This window comes from Pezoporus flaviventris, unplaced genomic scaffold (assembly GCF_033815535.1).
Source record: "Pezoporus flaviventris isolate CSIRO_AGI_PZ_B2104156 unplaced genomic scaffold, CSIRO_AGI_Pfla_v1 ptg000029l, whole genome shotgun sequence".
NCBI lineage: Eukaryota > Metazoa > Chordata > Aves > Psittaciformes > Psittacidae > Pezoporus > Pezoporus flaviventris.
This window is the reverse complement of record NW_026892577.1, coordinates 12,544,352-12,563,619: the sequence shown is the minus strand read 5'-3', so window position 1 is coordinate 12,563,619 and position 19,268 is coordinate 12,544,352. Positions and strand designations below refer to the sequence as shown.

At 40.2% G+C, this 19,268-nt stretch overlaps 1 protein-coding gene across 1 annotated transcript in view; it reads right to left on the bottom strand.

Moving 5' to 3' along the window:
• The window catches only part of KNDC1 (kinase non-catalytic C-lobe domain containing 1), a 69,740-nt gene extending 59,107 nt beyond the window's left edge, over positions 1 to 10,633 (bottom strand). The window contains exons 1-3 of the mRNA XM_061459068.1: positions 10,418 to 10,633; positions 4,787 to 4,985; positions 1,549 to 1,607 (exon numbers count right to left, since the gene is read on the bottom strand). Of these exons, the coding sequence (XP_061315052.1) occupies positions 1,549 to 1,607; positions 4,787 to 4,985; positions 10,418 to 10,513 (354 nt within the window). The 5' untranslated portion in view covers positions 10,514 to 10,633. The remainder of the gene's footprint in view (positions 1 to 1,548; positions 1,608 to 4,786; positions 4,986 to 10,417) is intronic.
• Positions 10,634 to 19,268: the final 8,635 nt, after the last annotated feature.

Here is a 19,268-nt window from a genome sequence, read left to right as displayed (position 1 = left end):
GGTTTCACTGGGATTTAACAAGTTTGTACGTACTGCTGAAAGAGAAGACTTCAATAATAAACCTGTACACAGATGAGTTTTACCCAAGAGGGATACAACGACCTTGTACATCAGAGAGAACTAAAATTTCAGGTAACTTAGCATTCACACAGTCTTCCCAAACTTTCATTTCACCTTGTTCCATCCCCTTCGTCTTCTAACCTCTTTCAGTGAATCTATTTTCTACCTGCATAAGAGTTCAGCAACTACTAGAGGAGGAAGACAGGGTTGGGAGGAAAAGGGATTTTGCCAGAGGAGTAAATAATCTCACAAGTCTTGTACATGTATGTGTCAGAATCTTTGAGGCTTGTTAAAGGGCAAGGGATGGAGAACACATTTATGTAAAATCTTACGCATTTATGTAAAAAAGTTGTATGTCCAGTTTCAGACATACAACATAAAGAAAACAAAAATAGTCACTTTTGGGTTACTTTGGGATTTACTTTCCTAACCAAACCTGAATATAAAAACTACTGCAGTTGCCCAGTTCAACTGCAAAACTGGTCACCTCCTAACCACCCCCCTCACCCACATTGGCTCCCTGTCCCCAAAGACCACCAAAAAAACCCAGCCTGGGTGTGGGGCGAGAGTGAGCACAAAAATCACTAGAGTTCTGTTGGCCTATCTACATTAATAAAGCATAGCAGGATGGAGAAATGTTGCATCTATAACCTTCAAACACTGTAATACTTCCTACTCTGTAATACTACCCTTCCTGCTTTAGCATTCTCTTCTTAGTTGTAGTACTACATACTTCCAAGGTTCACTTATCCTTCCCTCCTCCCCCACCGATGAAACAGAGAACAATAAACATGAAGGCTATAACTACAAAAAGTAAAAGGTATTTGTGTTGAACTAAAAAGAAACAGAATCTTTTTTTATACCTTGAATTGAACAAGTTTGAATTATCTAAGAATACATGTCAGAAAAAATACTGTATTAAAAAAAAGGACATTAAGCAAGCAAGCACTCCTTCAGCATGCAATGAGATGGTTGACTTGGGAGGCTAATGAATTAGTATAAACAATTTGATCTAATTTAATTTAACAATGTAGAGCATTTGTGCATTGTAAAGCAACAGATAGTAATTTGTTTCTTCATTAAATCAAAGATAAAATTGCTGATTACCCTTCCATGAATTATTTTATTGAAGAGGATGGCAAACGAATTTTATATTTAGTCATAAAAGTTCATGGCTAGTCTCCAAACAACCAAATGTAACCAGTGAGGGATACCAGTGAACATAGTAGGGGCCAGCTGTGGTTTAGGACAATACATTATTCAGCCAAAACAGATTCTCACATCCTAACAGTTAGTGAACATGTGTTTATACAGAACATTAATACAGCGTTTTACATTTACTTTTTATTTCCACAAAGCATATCTAAACATCACAATTTACTATTTGCAGTCTTTAAATGTGTTAACATTATACATTTGGAATGCTGAGCATTTGGTACTGAAATGATTAAACCCCCCTCTATTTTACAGATAAATTTTTGAACTTGCCTCAAAAGTGTTACCCGTGATATCAAATTCTGGTGGAACAAAGGCACCCTCTGGATCATCTTTGAAAGCAAAAGGAAACATGTCAGATTAGAAATTAATAGTCTCATTTGTTTAAAAAATAAGCAAATTTGATGATATAAATTTAATTATATTCTCAGATCGGACACAAAAGAAACTATGCGTATAGCAGTATTTTGCTTCACTCACCTGATATACAAATAAGTTATTATCCATGATTCTAGTACTGTAAGTAAAACAAAGTGCTGTTTTCAAACTTCCTGTAACAAAATACCATATTTTTCCTACTAAGAAACAAAACACCCCAAAAGAAATACATTTTCCACACCTAACCACTTCTTGCGTTCAGACATTTATGTTTAGACCAAGTTATCACCTAAGCTAGTGCAGCTCAGCTGTGGTTTGCAGGCTTTATTTGATTAATGGGACATTTCCATTCACTGTTTTACACTGCAGACTTAGGTGATAAGGGTTCAAGCACAAAACCAACCTGAACAGCTAACTGCCTCTTCATCTACCAACTAGTTTAGAACCTTGACCCTTCTGCTTAGTTTGTTTTAATTATGATAAAGAGTTGAGGAAACACATTCCCCACTTGTGTGCTGTTAGCAGGGAACTGAGCTACTGCAGTAACTACTCCTGAATAAAGAGGTAGAAGAAAGAAAGGAACACCTTAAGAGAGATCAATGCTGCTGTAGCATCTAACCAGGCATATATTATCACACTGCACTGAAGTCACATGACCCCACTAAATGACATCAGGGGATTAAAAAAAAAAGTGCCAGACTAAACTCCTACTTTTCACTTACATATTCTGCTCACCTAGTCTACCCTTCTGTGAAGCCAATGGATGATTGAGATAACTTACAAGCAAAGACTGCAAGTTTCTCTTCTCAAAAGGGAAGGAAAAAAAAGGGTATGCTCACAGGTGTAGTATACTCACCACTGCTTTAGGTCCAATAAAGCTTTTGTGACTGTATTTTAGAAGTGAAATGCAAAGCTCTTTTACTGTGAGGATACTAAACTCACTTGGTCTTTTTTTTTTTTTTTTTACATAGTCATACATTGCAGCTACCTGGCATGGCTGACTATCCATGTGCCACTAACTGATTTAGTTTCTTACTATGCTCCTGAATCTACTTTCTCACTGAAAAAGAGAGCACCCCTTATTTTTTTTCTGATATTTGGGGAGGCAGAAGAGTAAGAGAACTAATGGACAGAAGATGTTTTGTCCTCTCTTCTCCTCTCCAGACTATTGCTCCTTCTTTTCATCTCCCCACTACCTTTTCCCTTTCTTTCCACAGAATACTTTAAAGATTGTACAAGCATATAGTTTTATGTCACTAGTAAAGCTTGCTGTATTCTTTTACTATCATGTTTACAATGGAATTTTTTCTGATCTGAAGAGACAGGATATCAGAGCCCTTGGCAGAACATCCTATTGAATGTTTGTCACTGTAGCACCGCAGAACCTGCAGGAAGCAGAACTTGCTGCTAAAGAGAGGTGACAGGCTGTTCATTTTCTCTCACTGGCAAGCAAATCCAGAGGTTATAATTTTCTTCAAGAAGAATAAATCCATAGCTAACTATAGGAAAGCAAAAAGGACAAAGTCCCCAAGTACCTATCTAGCAAACTTTATTTTGACCAAATAGGAATAAGATTTGCAGGGAAGAAAAAGAGTGAAAGACAGTGGACCATGAATGTGGGAAACAGAATATATACATAACTTCTTGCAGTCCTAGGGAAAACACAACTTTCTTTAAAGAGAACTAATGAAAATTCCCTCCCTCAGAAACGAACATGACTTCAGGGAACCAAATCTTTGTCCATTTGCTTTGCACAGGAATTTGTTATCCCACATTTTAAGCACTTGAATACAGCAAATACAAGGATCAACTGTTTGCCAGCTATTCAATTAGAAGAAGAAATTGATTTTTCTCTTTCCTAGTAGCAATTTTTCATCCACCAGATTTATTCTCTTCACTAAGTCTTTCACATACCCTTATGAATACAAATCTGTTTTTAACTTCAAGTTATGACAAGCTCATGAAAATAAAGGAAACTGATACCACATTACCCTATTAACATGGAACTAAAAGTTGACTCACATATTTGGGAAATTTAAGCACAAAACAAATGCAACAACAACAACTATAAAGATATATTTTCATCTTTATTAATTATATTTTTTGATGTTACATGCTTATTTAATATACTATCTTTAATTCTAAAGAAGGCAGCAAATATTCATTTGTTGCAAAGTTAGTTTACCCCATTTTTATCTAACTACTGTCATGTAGATTTCCACTGAAAGAATAAACACTTATTCTGACATAGATTTAAAACTAAATTAGGTTAAAGAAAACATAACCTGAGCAGTGTGTATACAGACCAGAACAGCTCTTCTAGTTACAACCTGACAAAATTTTAACAAGGACTACAGAGCAAGAGCTAGGGTTTCTTGTTTTGTTTTGTAATATTCCTAACAAGCTCAAGACCCATCATTTTGAGATGGGTCATGTGAAAAGGGAACAGTGACAGTGACATGCTTTTATGCCTGTCCTGAAATCAGAAGTCATATTTTAAGTTAAGCATCCCCCCATTCATCTACTACAATATCTGAAGATTTCATATGCTACTACATACTGGGTTTTAGCATATTAAAATTCATTTCTCAGTCAGTCATCATACTTGCTGATTCTAAAAACCATGACTTAAAATAAATCCAAAAAAATCCTTATTCAAGAGAGCTTCTCCTTTCTAACAGTGATTATGCACCAGAATTGCCCCATTCTCTGTGGCCACAATCATCAAGATACACTGAACATCAGATTTCTCTAGAAATAGCACATATCTGTGAAATGAGAAGAAATGGAAGAGCCCAAGAATGTGCTTTACACAGGTAAAGACTTGTGCACACAGATACACAAATACATACTCTACAGTGTTTAAAATGGATATAAATCACATTCTTCTGGATAAGTCTTAAAATCACTAGAATGAATCTTCTAAGAAAACCCATAAAAGCCTTTGATCACCAATCACAAAACTGAGCATGCAGTTTCATATGGACCTATACTCACCCATTCCTAAACAAGTTTTTGTTTTCTCTTTATTTTAACTACAAGTCTTAAGAATAGAATATAATGCTTTCCTACAGTCTCTCACTATGAGTTTCCACAGTTCAAAAACAAATGGCCTGGAAACACAAATACTTACCACTGAGCTGTTCCATGAAGCATACATTGCCATTGGTGTTAAAAGCCAAAGTATCAGGAGTGATGCACAGTGTCTGGAAGATTGCAGAATGGGCAATACTCTTCAGAGAATGGCAACACTCCAGGCAAACTGCCCAGATATCTTGCTCAGTAAGACAGCTATCCCGCAGCGACAAAATATCAGCAAGGGACACATTCTCCTGCCAAGATATGAATTAATAAATTACCCTGGATTTCATGACACTACTTTGTGTATCGTAGATTACATTTGACACAATTGGCTCAGAGTAATCTTTCCAGCAAGTTCTCAAACTTTCTAGGACTAACACCCCAAGGAACACCAAGTGCATGACTTTGCTCTTAACACAAAGAGTCTCTCAAGAAGCAGTTAGCCTGAACAAAGGTATTGTAATATGTTAACATCCTTAAAATAAAAAAAAATAAATAAAAAAAAGACATTATGGGAGCTATGCGAGTTACACAAACACTGCATCAAAGTTAGGGAGGTAAAAGCAGAGAGACTAAGTTAAAACATTTTGTTTAACCCATGTCTCCCTAAAGTTCTCCCAGGAGTGTTCGGATAAACTCTTTAAAAATTGTCTTCACTGCAGTTTTCCCTACCATCTGTGATCTCGGAAGGAGTACCCTTTAAATTAGCCTGCCTTAAGAATGATGCTGTTGTGAAGTTTAGTTCCATAGACTATTTAATAAACACTCAAAAGCCAAGCAAGTCATAGGAAAAGTGTTCTTACACTTTGACTGAAAACCAAACACTTTGGTTGTTCTAGGCCTCCCCATTATACCCAGAGCTCTCAGTGATCAAAATAGCTCTTGGACTTCATTTCTAAGTTACTATCCTAAATTATAAGCCAACTTTCTTTGACCCCACTATCAGAATAAGGCTGTGAAGAGTCCATTTTCAAAAAAAAAAAAAAAGTCGCTGCAATGTGGCTTTCCTAGGCAAGATATTCAGAAATAATGCATAGCTCAAAGCAGCAAGCCTTTTTATGTTTTTAGAATACAAAACTAATACATTACCCATAGCTACAGAGTAAAGCTTTTATGAACATAAAGGAATGACAAAAATCATATGAACAAAACATCAATCCCACCTGTAAGGAGAAATACACTAACAAAAATGGAAGCGTCTACAGAAGTTACTTTACATCAAACCATACCACTATGAATCACACATAATATTGTCTCATTTACATGAAGTAATTAAGAATAAAATATGTTTCTGAATGATATTAATTATACCTTGAATTGAAGATGCAGCTCTATATTACTTGAAGTATGAGATAGCAAAACAGATTGTGAGGTATCTTAAGAGTTCAGAAAACCATGGTGGCTTAAACTTTTAATTCCTTGGAAAATAAGAGTTTAAATTTTCTTTTCATACCTCAGTCCTGGTGAGCATAAATGATATTTGGATTACCATTTACAGGAAGGTTAACAGTTCGTTAACATGTTTTTTGTTGAGAGAATCAAGTATTGCACTTATAATAGCCTTCAAACACAAAACCATTTCTAGTTCAAAAATTTATTTTGCTTTTTAGTCTGAAGCAGAATGCTTAATAAATGAGGGAAAAAAAAAATCCCAAACAAACAAAAGCCAGCCAAACAAAAACACAAACAAAGAACACCCCCCCCCCCCCGCCCCAAAACCCAACCTAAAACAAAGAAAAAAATCCAGGTGGGAAATAAAGCACACTTACTATTGACTGGGAAACTTAACTTCTACTATCAATATTCTAATTTTCATCAGCCTAGAGATGGATTGATTTACTAATGGCAGTATTACTACAGTGCTTTCTAGCATTCATCACAAACTCTGGGCTCATTGAGTTTAGTCCTACGTAATAATGAAGAGCAAAAGCTCTTACAGTTCAGGTACACAAGACAAACGATCTCATTTTCTTTGTGCTGTGCCTAGCACCATATGCGTAATGCTGCCATCATGTTTTAGGGGTGGATGAGGAGGTTTTGCATATCTTTATGGTGAACTTCTTCCAAGCATGAAGGGCAGCACAGTGATTCCTGTATCTGAAAACATTAACATATGAAAAGGAGCTGGACCACAAGCCAGCTTTTTGAAGCTGACCAAACTGATAGGTAGGATGAGGATAGGCTTGGAAAGGAAACAACAAAATGCTAATTCTATGGCAAGAAAAAGTTTAAAAAAAGAAAAAAGAAATAGAAATTCTATGATCAAAGCAATGAACCTGTAATTATTTTTATTTTAAACTCTCATAAAATCAACCTTTAAGACAGCCTCAATATCAAATTCCAGTCACAATAAGGACTTGATAGAATTTACGACAAGCTTTGAGGCTGAGCTCTACAAGCAGGTATTAATCATTAGTAGGAATATCTATAGCATAAACCTACAAAAACATCTCTGCCTTGTGGTTATTTGGGGAGTAAAAAAAGATAATAATGAACTCATGTCAGATAAACTTATCTTCCTTCCAGGTGATGGGACAGTTAGGCAATACATAAAAAAAACAAACAAAACAAAAAAAACCCCAACCTCACAAAAAAGGAAAAAGGAAGGGGAAAAAAAATTAAAAAAAAAAAAAAAGAAAGGCCTATGAATGAATGTTCAGTAGCTTCAATCAGCAATAAATGGTTAGGTGAAGATCAAAAAACCAAAGCAAAACACCACTACCACAACCATAATGCAAGCCTTCCTCTTTTCCGTGCTCCAGGATGTGAAGGAATTTCTTCACAGAAACCATGTATTTCTCCACAGAAACCATGTATTTCTCCAAAGATTACGCTATCTTGACCTAAGTTACTAAAACTGCTGTTGCCGCAAAGCGAGGCCGTTGGAGAGAATGAAGCATTGAAAACACAGAGACATGCAGTGGACTAGTTTGCATCCCCAAAGCCATACAGAAACAAAGTTTTCACTGTAGTCTGCATCCCCAAAGCCAATACAGAAACAAAGTTTTCACTGTAGGGAAAGGAAAAAAAAAAAAAGAAAAAGTCCTTTTAAGACTACAACACAGAAGGTTCTGGCAAGCTGAAGCTTCTGGTGAGGCATGACATCTATACTTGGACAGCTGAAAGTTGGTCCACTTGAATCACAGGAAAACGCAAGTGTGTTATGTAACAGAGATGCTGACGCCTTTTCCCTCATCTCAGTAAGATAAACTTGTAAACGCAATTACTGTTTAATAACTACAAAAAGTGAACAGGTCAGACAATCATGCTTTAATTATTCACTTTAGCTCTCATTTTATTCTTATATTTTCTTCAGAAAATCTAAAACAGTGCACTAGCATATAATTAGGCAGAGGAAGAGAGAGCAGGAAGAGAAAACAAATTAATTGACCACAGGTAACTTCTCAAAAAACCTTAAAATTAAAGATTAAGGAGTGTGAGACAAAGTCCTAGAAAAGCAAGGCATCTGAAACAGACCCACATCCTTTGCATTTCCTACTCTTCAGCTCAGGCAGCTTCTTGCTTCACATATTGGCTTTTGTAAACCACATACATTACACACCAACCTCATTCCTTATACAGGTCCAGTGAGGAAAATCACAGGCTCTACTAAATGACTAAGCATTCACAGTTTTCTGGCACCTAAGCCTTTTTGCCAATTCACACAAACTTGAAAACAATCTGTTCCAAAAACAATGAAAAATGTGTCAACCAAATGTTAACCACTCATTAAATTCCTCACATTTTAAGAAAAAACACTGGGTTGCCTGGGTAAGCCCACTGAATATGCTTCAAAGCAGCCCTTTTAACTTCTCTAGCTGCCAGGTGACAGGTCATGCTCATTCTCTCAACAAGAATATGGAAAATATTAATATATCTGGAATCATAGAATTGTAGAATAGTTAGGGTTGGAAAGGACTTGAAGATCATCCAGTTCCAACTCCCCTGCCGTGGGCAGGGACACCTTACGCTAAATCATATCACCCAAGGCCTCGTCCAACCTGCTCTTGAACACTGCCAGGAATGGAGCATTCACAACCTCCCTGGGCAACCTATTCCAGTGCCTCACCACCCTAACAGGAAAGAATTTCCTTCTTATGTCCAATCTAAACTTCCCCTGTTTAAGTTTGAACCCGTTACCCCTTGTCCTATCACTGCAATCTCTAATGAAGAGTCCCTCTCCAGCATCCCTACAGGCCCCCTTCAGATACTCGAAGGCTGCTATGAGGTCTCCATGCAGCCTTCTCTTCTCCAGGCTGAACAGCCCCAACTTCCTCAGTCTGTCTTCATATGGGAGGTGCTCCAGTCCCCTGATCATCCTCGTGGCCCTCCTCTGGCCTTGTTCCAACAGTTCCATGTCCTTTTTATGTTGAGGACACCATAACTGCACACAATACTCCAAGTGAGGCCTCATGAGAGCAGAGTAGAGGGGCAGGATCACCTCCTTCGACCTGCTGGTCATGCTCCTTTTGATGCAGCCCAGGATAAGGTTGGCTTTCTGGGCTGCAAGCGCATGCTGCTGGCTCATGTTCATTTTCTCATCAACCAACACCCCCAAGTCCTTCTCCTCAGGGCTGCTCTGAATCTCTTCTCTGCCCAACCTGTAGCTGTGCCTGGGATTGCTCCGACCCAGGTGCAGAACCTTGCACTTGGCATGGTTAAACTTCATGAGGTTGGCATCAGCCCACCTCACAACTAAATAGAAATGATTGCTGAGAATCCATAATCAAGGTATATATTTAGCAGGTGAGAAAAACGGGCTTAGGCCTTCCTCATGCACAAGAGTTGACCTTCAGTTTTCTTGCACCCTGAAGAAACACTGTAAGAGACTTTTAATTTTAAAACTCACTTTTAAGTCCTGATTGAGTTTGGGTTCTTGACACAGCAAATAAGAAAGTCTGCAAGATCTAATTTGGGGAAAAAATGGCTCATATATGGTTTACCAAATTTCCACTTAAAAATCCAAACCAACCAACCAACCAACTTAAAACCAACAAAACATTCCGCCCAAACATTCAGTGGGGGGGGCTAAGGAACACACTTCATGTGGAAAGATACAAAGATGAGCAAGAGCAACAAAAACAAAGTGCAAAACCACGCACAAAAACAGATAAATCTGAGGGTAGAACTGGGTTTAGCTACAGGTTATTTCAGGTTATGTGGCATAGCAACTGAACAAACAGCAACAGGGTAGGAGGAGATGAGTGTACAAAAATCTGGTTTGTAGCTACAGGAAACACTTTCGTTTGTAATGAGAAATTTCCCAGTATCAGGTGTGACAAGGTCATTCACTCCCCGACCCCAGCATTAACCCACGGCTGCCATGGGAGTTACAAGACACCCTGCACTCGAAGACCATGACTTTGCCGTTGTGTGGAGAGGGTGCACAGGGATGCACTACGCCCAACTTGGTCGCCAGAATCGCCAGGCAGAAGCACGGGAGGAAAACACCGTGAACCCCAAGGGGGCAGTTTTGCTGCCGTGGCCTGGCCGCTCCTGGAGGGCCGGGTGACCCCCAAACTCCGGCCGGCGCCGGCGCTCGCGCAGCTGACCCCACGGCACAGGCAAGAGGAACGAGGCAGCAGCGGTAGTAGTGGGGTGCCGGCTACCCCTGAGGCCCCCTCATCACAGGTGAGTGCAAGGGCGGCGGCGGCGGCTCCGTCCCTGCACCTGCCTCACTCACCTCATCCTCCAGCAGCGTCGGTAGAGGCTCGAAGTCATAGCAGTTCACCTCCTCCTCCTCATAAAACACGTCCTCTGCGGCGCCAACAGCCTCCATTCTGCCCGGCGAGGGAGCAGGGGCTTCACCTCCGCAGCCTCTCTACACGCCCGGACCACGGCCCTCGGCCCCCGCCGCGGCTCATGCCCACACCCGCCTGCGGGCTGCCCCGGAGGCGACCCCCACGGCGTCGGGCCCGCGCCCGCCCTGCTTTAACCCTTTCCCCTCCCGCCGGGCGCCGGCCACGGGGAGGCCCTTGCCTCTCCCAGCGGCCACCGCCGCCCGCTCAAGCCCTCGGCTGGGGCAGCGCTGCCATGGCAACGCGGCCCGCCACCGCCTCGCCCTCCCGGCGCGGCCTCACTGCGGCGGCGCCCGCCCTCCTGTGGCGGTGCCCGCCCCAAGAGTCACAGGGCGCGAACCCCGACGTGTGCCCGAGCCCCTTCCTCCCCGCTGACGGGTGAGCTCCCGGCACGAAGGCGGTGCCGTGGCGCTGGGCCCTGAGGGGCAGCCCGCCGCAGTGCGAGCTGCGGCCGCCGGGCGCCGCGGGAGCCGGCTGAGCTGCTCTCTCCGGGAGAGCGGTGGCGGCGGGAGGGAGGGATAGCAGTCTAGTGTCCGTCGAGAGGCCGGGGAGGCGGCGTGACCTGGTGACAGGGGTGCTGTCTGTCCGTATGGCCGGGGAGCTGCTCCCACCAGCGAGTTTTCCTTCCGTGGGGTTACCTGCGTGCCCGTCTGCCTCGGCCTCGTTTTATCGTCCCGGCTCTCCAAATCGCTGGATTTACTGCATATACCAGAGTTTACAATTAGGCAGGTGACCAAATGTCTGTGGCTTGATCATGGCCATAACTCCTGAGGCAGGTCAAACGGTGACAAGCACGAAAACAGTCTGGAAATACCGATTTTCATTTTTTCCTAGCCCTTCTTTGCTATACACAGTGCTTAAGGTGCTTAAAACAACTTTATTAAGGCTCCTTTTGAAACGAAGGCTCAAGATCAAGGATTCCTTCAGAAATACCGCCTGTGTAGGCACATGTTTTTAAGAAAGCCCCACTGGAAACTGCAAATTGTGTTGTGTAAACAGGTCGAAGCCATTCCCCTTTCTGCCTGGGAAAGGGAATTGGCTTGGTGGAGAAGTAACTGCACTCACTGCATGAACCCCTGAGCAGGTGTCCCCTGATTGAATTTAAAGCCTGTGTTGCAGGGACATGGAAATCTTACATCTCCATTGTAACCAGAGTGGCAGATGGAGAGAATAAACTGCTTTCTCCTGTAATTAAATTTCACAACTACAGGTAGTTGGAAAATAATAGTGCCATTTTCATTATCCTGCTTTCCTGTATGTCTATAATTCTGTGTCAAAATGGAGTATGTTAATGAATTAATATGTACACAGTGCATCAAGCAAAAGCAAGGGTTTTATATTTTTTGTATGTAGTACGCTTTGGAAAAGATTAATTAGCTATTAAAATATACATTAACAAACACTGTGAAGAAAAGAAAGATTAACTGCCTCATAGAAGTAATCCTGCAGCAGTCGTAAGATTTCTCCTAATTAAAGGTTAATTGGATAAATTTTGCAGTTACACCATGCTACTGAGAAAACACCTAAACCCAGGCAGATTGGAATCTTTCACGTATATGCTGTCTTTTTACTAACATTTTTGAACTAACTTGTGGTGAACAAAATGTATATATATTTAAAATGATAGGCATTTAAATGTGGACAAATGTTAAAACATGAGAACAGTGAGTGCCTGATCCTTCTGAAAATAAAGCCCAACATGAGACTAAGAACAGTATTATTATAAAATGTTTCTTAAAATGTATTTCACCAGCATATTTAGCAAAATGTTGTCCTCAGACAGTACAATGTACCCAAGAAGAACCTTGAATTCTGGACTCTTGCAGGCTGGACTTACAACTGCATTGTAAAGAAAAATAAAAGAGAAAAATTTCTTTAATGCGTAAATTGGGTCTGAAAATCTGTGCTCCTCCATAAATAGATCTTAGAAAAGTACTCCATTGCAATTACTGCTTGAGCATTCACAAACATTTCTGAAAAATTATAGTTTAAGTCAAATCTCTGGATGCTGCATGGAAATTCACATGCTAGTTTTGAAAGGATCGAGATTTTTTTGTTGAATAAGAGAAATTTCCTTGGTAAAAGGAATTAGTAATTGAGTGATGAGGCATTTCCTTGTAAGATTCCTTATTGGGACCTTGAATCTAGGCTTGGGTAGATTTTGTCAGAGTAAGTGTATCCAAGTGATTCGAGGTGCTTGAGACCTGTCTCCTGCTTGTTCTGGTCAATTTACTTGCTCTGCTGAAGAACTATTTATATCAAATGGAATATGTACAAAGTGGAAAACAAAATGACATAAATACAGGATTTCTCTGTAAATGAAAACCTGTAGCAGACTTAGCCTTATCACAAGTGCCCTGATAGGCAGAAAAGCCACTGGAACTGATACGGTCTGATAGATCCAGAATGATTGCTATATTAAGCCTATGCTCTCCTCAGTAATTCTGTTGTTTTGCTTTCCTTATTGGTCTCGCAGTTGAGGCAACTGTCAGAAAAGGCATTTTAACTTGCTTGATACATTCATGTAGTGATTCTCAGAGTAGAATATTCATTCTGATTAACATTTGCAATTAATCATCGCCCATGGGAGTAGCTGGAGGACACGCAACACTACACAGTTCAACATTAGAAAAGCCCCACATGCAGATGAAGCTGTCAGTTTGTCTGCAGGCATATTTTCTGTTCTTTATTTTCCACAATATTGCTTAAGAAACGTAAAGTTCTTAAAATGTCTTTATCTATCTACTATTGGTAGGCATTTTTTGAAAGATGTTTTGATGGATATGTGAGTGCCTGTGGAATTTATTTTCTGAGTCTGAGGTCGGCTCAACATGCAAGTGAATACCATGTTAAAACCAGAAATACATAGAACAGCAATCACATTTTTAAAGGTGAGTGTTCTCAAAAGGCAGAAATAAAAATATTATTTTGCACTACTAATATTCTATAGCCTGAAAAGAAATAACAAATGTTGTCATAGATTAAAGAGATACGCTGTAACTAAAATTGCTTTGGTAACGGATATTTGAAACAGGTTTCACTATGGAGGTACTGGAGAGAGGTTTCATTTGCCTGTGATCAGATTTTAGAATTGTAGAATCATAGAATAGTTAGGGTTGGAAAGTACCTAAAGATCATCTAGTTCCAACCCCTCTGCCATGGGCAGGGACATCTTACACTAAACCTTGTCACCCAAGGCTCTGCCCATATGTCCAATCTAAACTTCCCCCATTTAAGTTTTAACCCATTACCCATTGTCCTATCACTGCAGTCCCTAATGAAGAGTCCCTCCCCAGCATCCCTATAGGCCCCCCTTCAGATACGGGAAGGCTGCTAGGAGGTCTCCATGCAGCCTTCTCTTCTCCAGGCTGAACAGCCCCAACTTTCTCAGCCTATCGTCATATGGGAGGTGCTCCAGTCCCCTGATCATCCTCGTGGCCCTCCTCGTGTTGTTCCTCCATGGAACAACAGTTCCATGTCCTTTTTATGTTGAGGACACCAGAACTGCACACAACACTCCAGGTGAGGTCTCACAAGAGCAGAGTAGAGCGGCAGGATCACCTCCTTCGACCTGCTGGTCACTCTCCTTTTGATGCAGCCCAGGATACGGTTGGCTTTCTGGGCTGCAAGCGCACACTGCCGGCTCATGTTCATTTTCTCATCAATCAGCACCCCCAAGTCCTTCTCCTCAGGGCTGCTCTAAATCTCTTCTCTGCCCAACCTGTAGCTGTGCCTGGGAATGCTCCAACCAAGGTGCAGGACCTTGCACTTGGCATGGTTAAACTTCATGAGGTTGGCATCAGCCCACCTCAGAAGTGTGTCAAGGTCCCTCTGGATGGCGTTCCTTCCCTCCAGGGTATCAGCCGAACCACACAGCTTGGTGTCATCGGCAAACTTGCTGAAGGCACACTCAATCCCACTGTCCGTCACCGACAAAGATGTTAAACAAGACCGGTCCCGACTCCAATACCTGAGGGACACCACTCGTTACTGGTCTCCAGCTGGCCACTGAGCCATTGACCACAACTCTGTGTGTTGCCATCCAGCCAGTTCTTTATCCACCAAGCGGTCCATCCATCAGATTGATGTCTCTCCAATTTAGAGAAGGATGTCGTGTGGGACAGTGTCGAACGCTTTACACACGTCCAGGTAGATGACATCAACTGCTCTTCCCCTGTCAATCAGCTCCGTAGCCCTGTCATAGAAGGCCACCAAATTGGTCAGGCAGGATTTGCCCTTAGTGAAGCCATGCTGGCTGTCACCAAGCACCTTGTTGTTTTTCATGTGCCTTAGCATGCCTTCCAGGAGAATCTGCTTCAAGATTTTGCCAGGCACAGAGGTGAGACTGACTGGTCTGTAGTTCCCTGGGTCATCCATTTTCCCTTTCTTGAGAATGGGGGTTATATCACCCTTTTTCCAGTTGTCAGGAACTTCACCTGACTGCTATGAGTTTGATTATGAACTGAGATCTCTTCAGCAGCAATAACACCAGGAATCACAATTATTAGAGATTTTGATTTCTTAAGTGTAGGTTAGAGCTGAAAAACTACTGAGCAAAGGTGAACTTGAGGCATAGTGTAGATATTATACATGAGAAACGTCTTGACCAAAAAGTCATTGAATCAACACAGAGTTTGGTGTATGATCACAAGCAAGGCAGAGGGACTGGATCTAATACATCTGATTTCAGTCTTCTCATAGTTACAGCACGCTTCCCTTAAGCTCTCTCTAATTTTTGGCAAATGCAATAGAGCTAGGGCAGTTTGTAATTTCTGCATAAGCAGCGCTTGCAGCAAAGTAGCTGACTTGATTTCTGTCTCTGTCAGAAGCTGATAGCAGACTTCCAGAGAAGAGTTTAGGAACAAGGTAGTTATGTACTATGTGCTTCCAGTACAGTCTCACAACCTCCAAAGAGTCACAGTTCAGATATTCCCTAAGGCAGTGGTAGTGTCTCCTGGTTTAAGAGACACTGGAATATTTTTCTTTAATGAATTTGTTCATTCACTTTTTGAGTCTGAATAGTTTTACTGTCCACCATATCCTACTGCAGAATTCCTCAGCTGACCCACATATTGCATAAAGTAAATTCTTTGTTTCATTTGAGGCCTCCAGTTTCTTGTATTTAAAAAAGGGGTGGATAGATTCCCTGTTTATCATCTTTCTATCAGTTGTGATGCTATGGAATTGTCATATCTCCCATAGTTTTGTCTCAGGTTGAAAGGTCCTGGTCTAGTTACACATCTGCAGAACAGAAATTACTTTGATCATGCTTTATTGCTTCACAGCACTGATTGTGTAATCACGTAATAAAAAATTGTGAAAAAGGAGGTTGGAAAGAGAGGGGGAAGGAAGGGAGGAAGGAAGGATGGGAGGAGGGGAGGAATAATCTTAATACAAGCTGCAAGAGAAAGGAAATTGTATAGGATACAACTGTTACGCCACTTTGTGCCACTGGAGATGTCTTTCATGTTCTTTTGTAGTTTTTTCCTTTTCATTATAGTGCTTTGGTTATTCTTTTTAATATATTATATAATTATAATTGACTGTTAAAATTTTGGAGTACCAGCCTTGAAGATGAAAGGTACATATTTGTTACACTATAATTAGATTGTACATTCTCCTTTCAGGAGTTTTTGTTTAATGGTAGTTTGCCTGAAGGTTCTCATTTTAATTTAATTTATGTGAAACTGAGGGAACTGAAGGATTACAGTATAAAGAGTTGGGTTTTGTGTGTGTATGACATATCCTTTTCAGTTGTTTGGTTTTTGTTAATCAGAGATCACTTTACTGCCATGGACTTTTATACTTTCACAGTCTATGAAAATACTGTTCTTCCTCTAGCAGGTATTTATATTTCAAGGTAGAGAAAAGCCTTCTGCCAGTTGCCAACTGCTGCTGCCTTTGTGGCATTGTAATAAAAAGCAAATTATGTGTTGCTGCTATTGAAAAACCTGAAAGAATTAAAAGGTAAAGATACTGCAATTTTTTAACCAGCCCCATTGCTGCTACAAATCGTATATGAGCATAAATCTGCTTGCCTAAAGTGGCAGATTAGTATGTATTCCAAGTACTTTAGAATCTTACAAAGGCAATATGGATGTGTTAGATTTGCATTTCTGAAGAGGACTAGCAAATCATACGCATAGACTGCTCACTTTGTAGGTATTCTCTTTCCATGGGGTTGAATGGTAGGGATGTAAACTTAAGAATCATCAAGTACAATCTTCAGTCATTATAGGCACCTGTCACATCATTCTTTTCATAGAAGTATCAGACTCCACCTGTTCCTACATTTTAGGCTTCTTCTGATTTCCAGCCTCTACTTACTCACTTTAGCCCCAACATTGTCTTTTATCTTTTAATCTCAGTTCCTATTTCTTTACAGATTACCATATTATGCTTACATCTGTTCTGTTGCTTTTGACTTTGTCTTTTCCATACTGCACATTTTCTTAAACCTGTGTTCTAGTCATGATTGCTTTTCTATGACAACTGCACTTCTATTCTCTTTGTAATACTGCTAAACCTTAATTTCATAATTTCCTTATGTGCTTGGGAATTTTCAATAGATCCTGTCTACCTCCTCGGTGCATTTCTTTATGGAGATTTTTGCTTTTTCTCATCTTCATAATCTTCTCACATGTCCACTGTCTAAACACTTCGATTTGATTGCATCTTCTTTGAACAGTAGTTTCATTTGTTGTCACGTGAAAGACTATCAATGCATTCTTTGTTTTTCTCCTCACAACATCTCTCAAACAGCTAATACATCTGAATAATCATCTGAACTGCAGCTGCATCTCCAGTTCCTGTATTCTTTCTACATGATCTCTGCTGTGTGGCACTCCAGGCATAGATAGCTTGGATCAGGAGCTACTTTAGGGTAATGTGCTTTGCATTGAGGCATCTCCACTTTCTTTGTCATTCTTTAAGTATCCTATGCTGGTCAGTTGAACATGACCTTCAAATACCAGCTGAAATGCAGGGAAAGACAGCAGAAGTAAAGATATAATTTGGCCCCAGTTGAAGTCAATAGCAAAACTGTTACGGCATAATTTCCTTTGAAGAGAACTCATTGAGATGAAAGATAAAAGACCAGAATTATTTTTATAAAAATCAGAAATTTACCTAGTAATGATTCAATATGTAACCACATGTCTTTCTTTTCACCACTGGAAAATTAGAGTACAGAAGATAAAACCCCACATCAATCCAGTGCTAAGTCCGGTGTGTGGGAATTTCTGAGTCACTGTCTCATTAATTCATTTAGATTATTAGGTTTTTCATAGGCAGTATCTATCAAAAAATAAATGTGTGGGTATTCACACATACATATATACAGAGGTCGATAGTGGGATTCTTTCTGTTGTTACCATTTGGGAGTGTTACATGACTTCCTTTATCTTAGTGTCTAATACATCCCAGGTATTCCCACGATAGGCTAGTTTTGCAAGGTGGTGACTGCTTTGCTTGTTTCACCCAGTAAAGTGAGGCAACATGAAAATAAATAACTTCCAACATTACTCGGGAGGCTCATATCAACTGGAAATTTAAGCTGTAAACCTGGAGAGCCAAATTTACAGTGTAATTGCTAAGTGTCCTGCAATTGTTTCTGAAGTGCTTTAGTTTTGACATTATAACATTGTCTTCATAACACAATATTGTCTTTATAGTACCTATTGGTCCCCTTGCTCTTTTAATTCATTTTAGTGGTTATCATTTGAAACACTAGAAAGTTGTGCAGAAGATAATTTTAAAAGATAATGTGCATAGTAAAGTCTAATATGATGCGTATGCCAATTTTGCACTGGAAAAGAAGCTTTAGGTAGTACTAGCCATCCTTCAAAGAAACACCTCATGAGAATTAACTAAATCTTAAAATCATATTAAAAAAACATAAAAATTAACTATGTGCAGGCAGAATTCTAAGCCTGAGATTGCCTGTATTTCTGATATTTGGCTATTTCCTCAAGCTTTCCTCTACAGGGATTTATGAAATCATTGAGCTGTTCATAATGGAAAGGAAAACACTAACAAGATAAAGTAATCTCCCATCTATGGGGCAATGAATCAAACTGCATTGTTTAAATCCTACTTGAAGTTAACGAATCAGCATGAAAAGTCATAGAATCATAGAATAGTTAGGGTTGGAAAGGACCTTAAGATCATCTAGTTCCAATCCCCCCTGCCATGGGCAGGGACACCTCACACTAAACCATGTCACTTAAGGCTTCGTCTAACCTGGTCTTGAACACTGCCAGGGACAGAGCATTCACAACCTCTCTTGGCAACCTATTCCAGTGCCTCACCACCCTAACAGGAAAGAATTTCCTCCTTATATCCAATCTAAACTTCCCCTGTTTAAGTTTTAGTCCTTCCTGAAGACCTAATGTCTCCAAAATATCACCTTCTCCCAACAGCTGATACAAAATTCACTAGTGTCTTTGCTGTTCTAATCCTTTCCTCACATTCATGACCATGGTTACCCTGGGAATCTTTCTCAATAAAACATAAGGACAAACTAGAACGTAGATGACTTTATCTACTAGTAACAGAGATAATATACAATATTTACAATTTAAATTTTTTTTATTTATTGTGACTCTTTGTCTCCAGTGAGGATTTAGCTACTGTGTTTCATGCTTGGGTCACTGCGGTTCTTTCTTCCTGACATTGAATTGCTGTTCTCCATATTTCTTACAGGCCTTCCAAAATAACAACACTGTGTATCCAGCA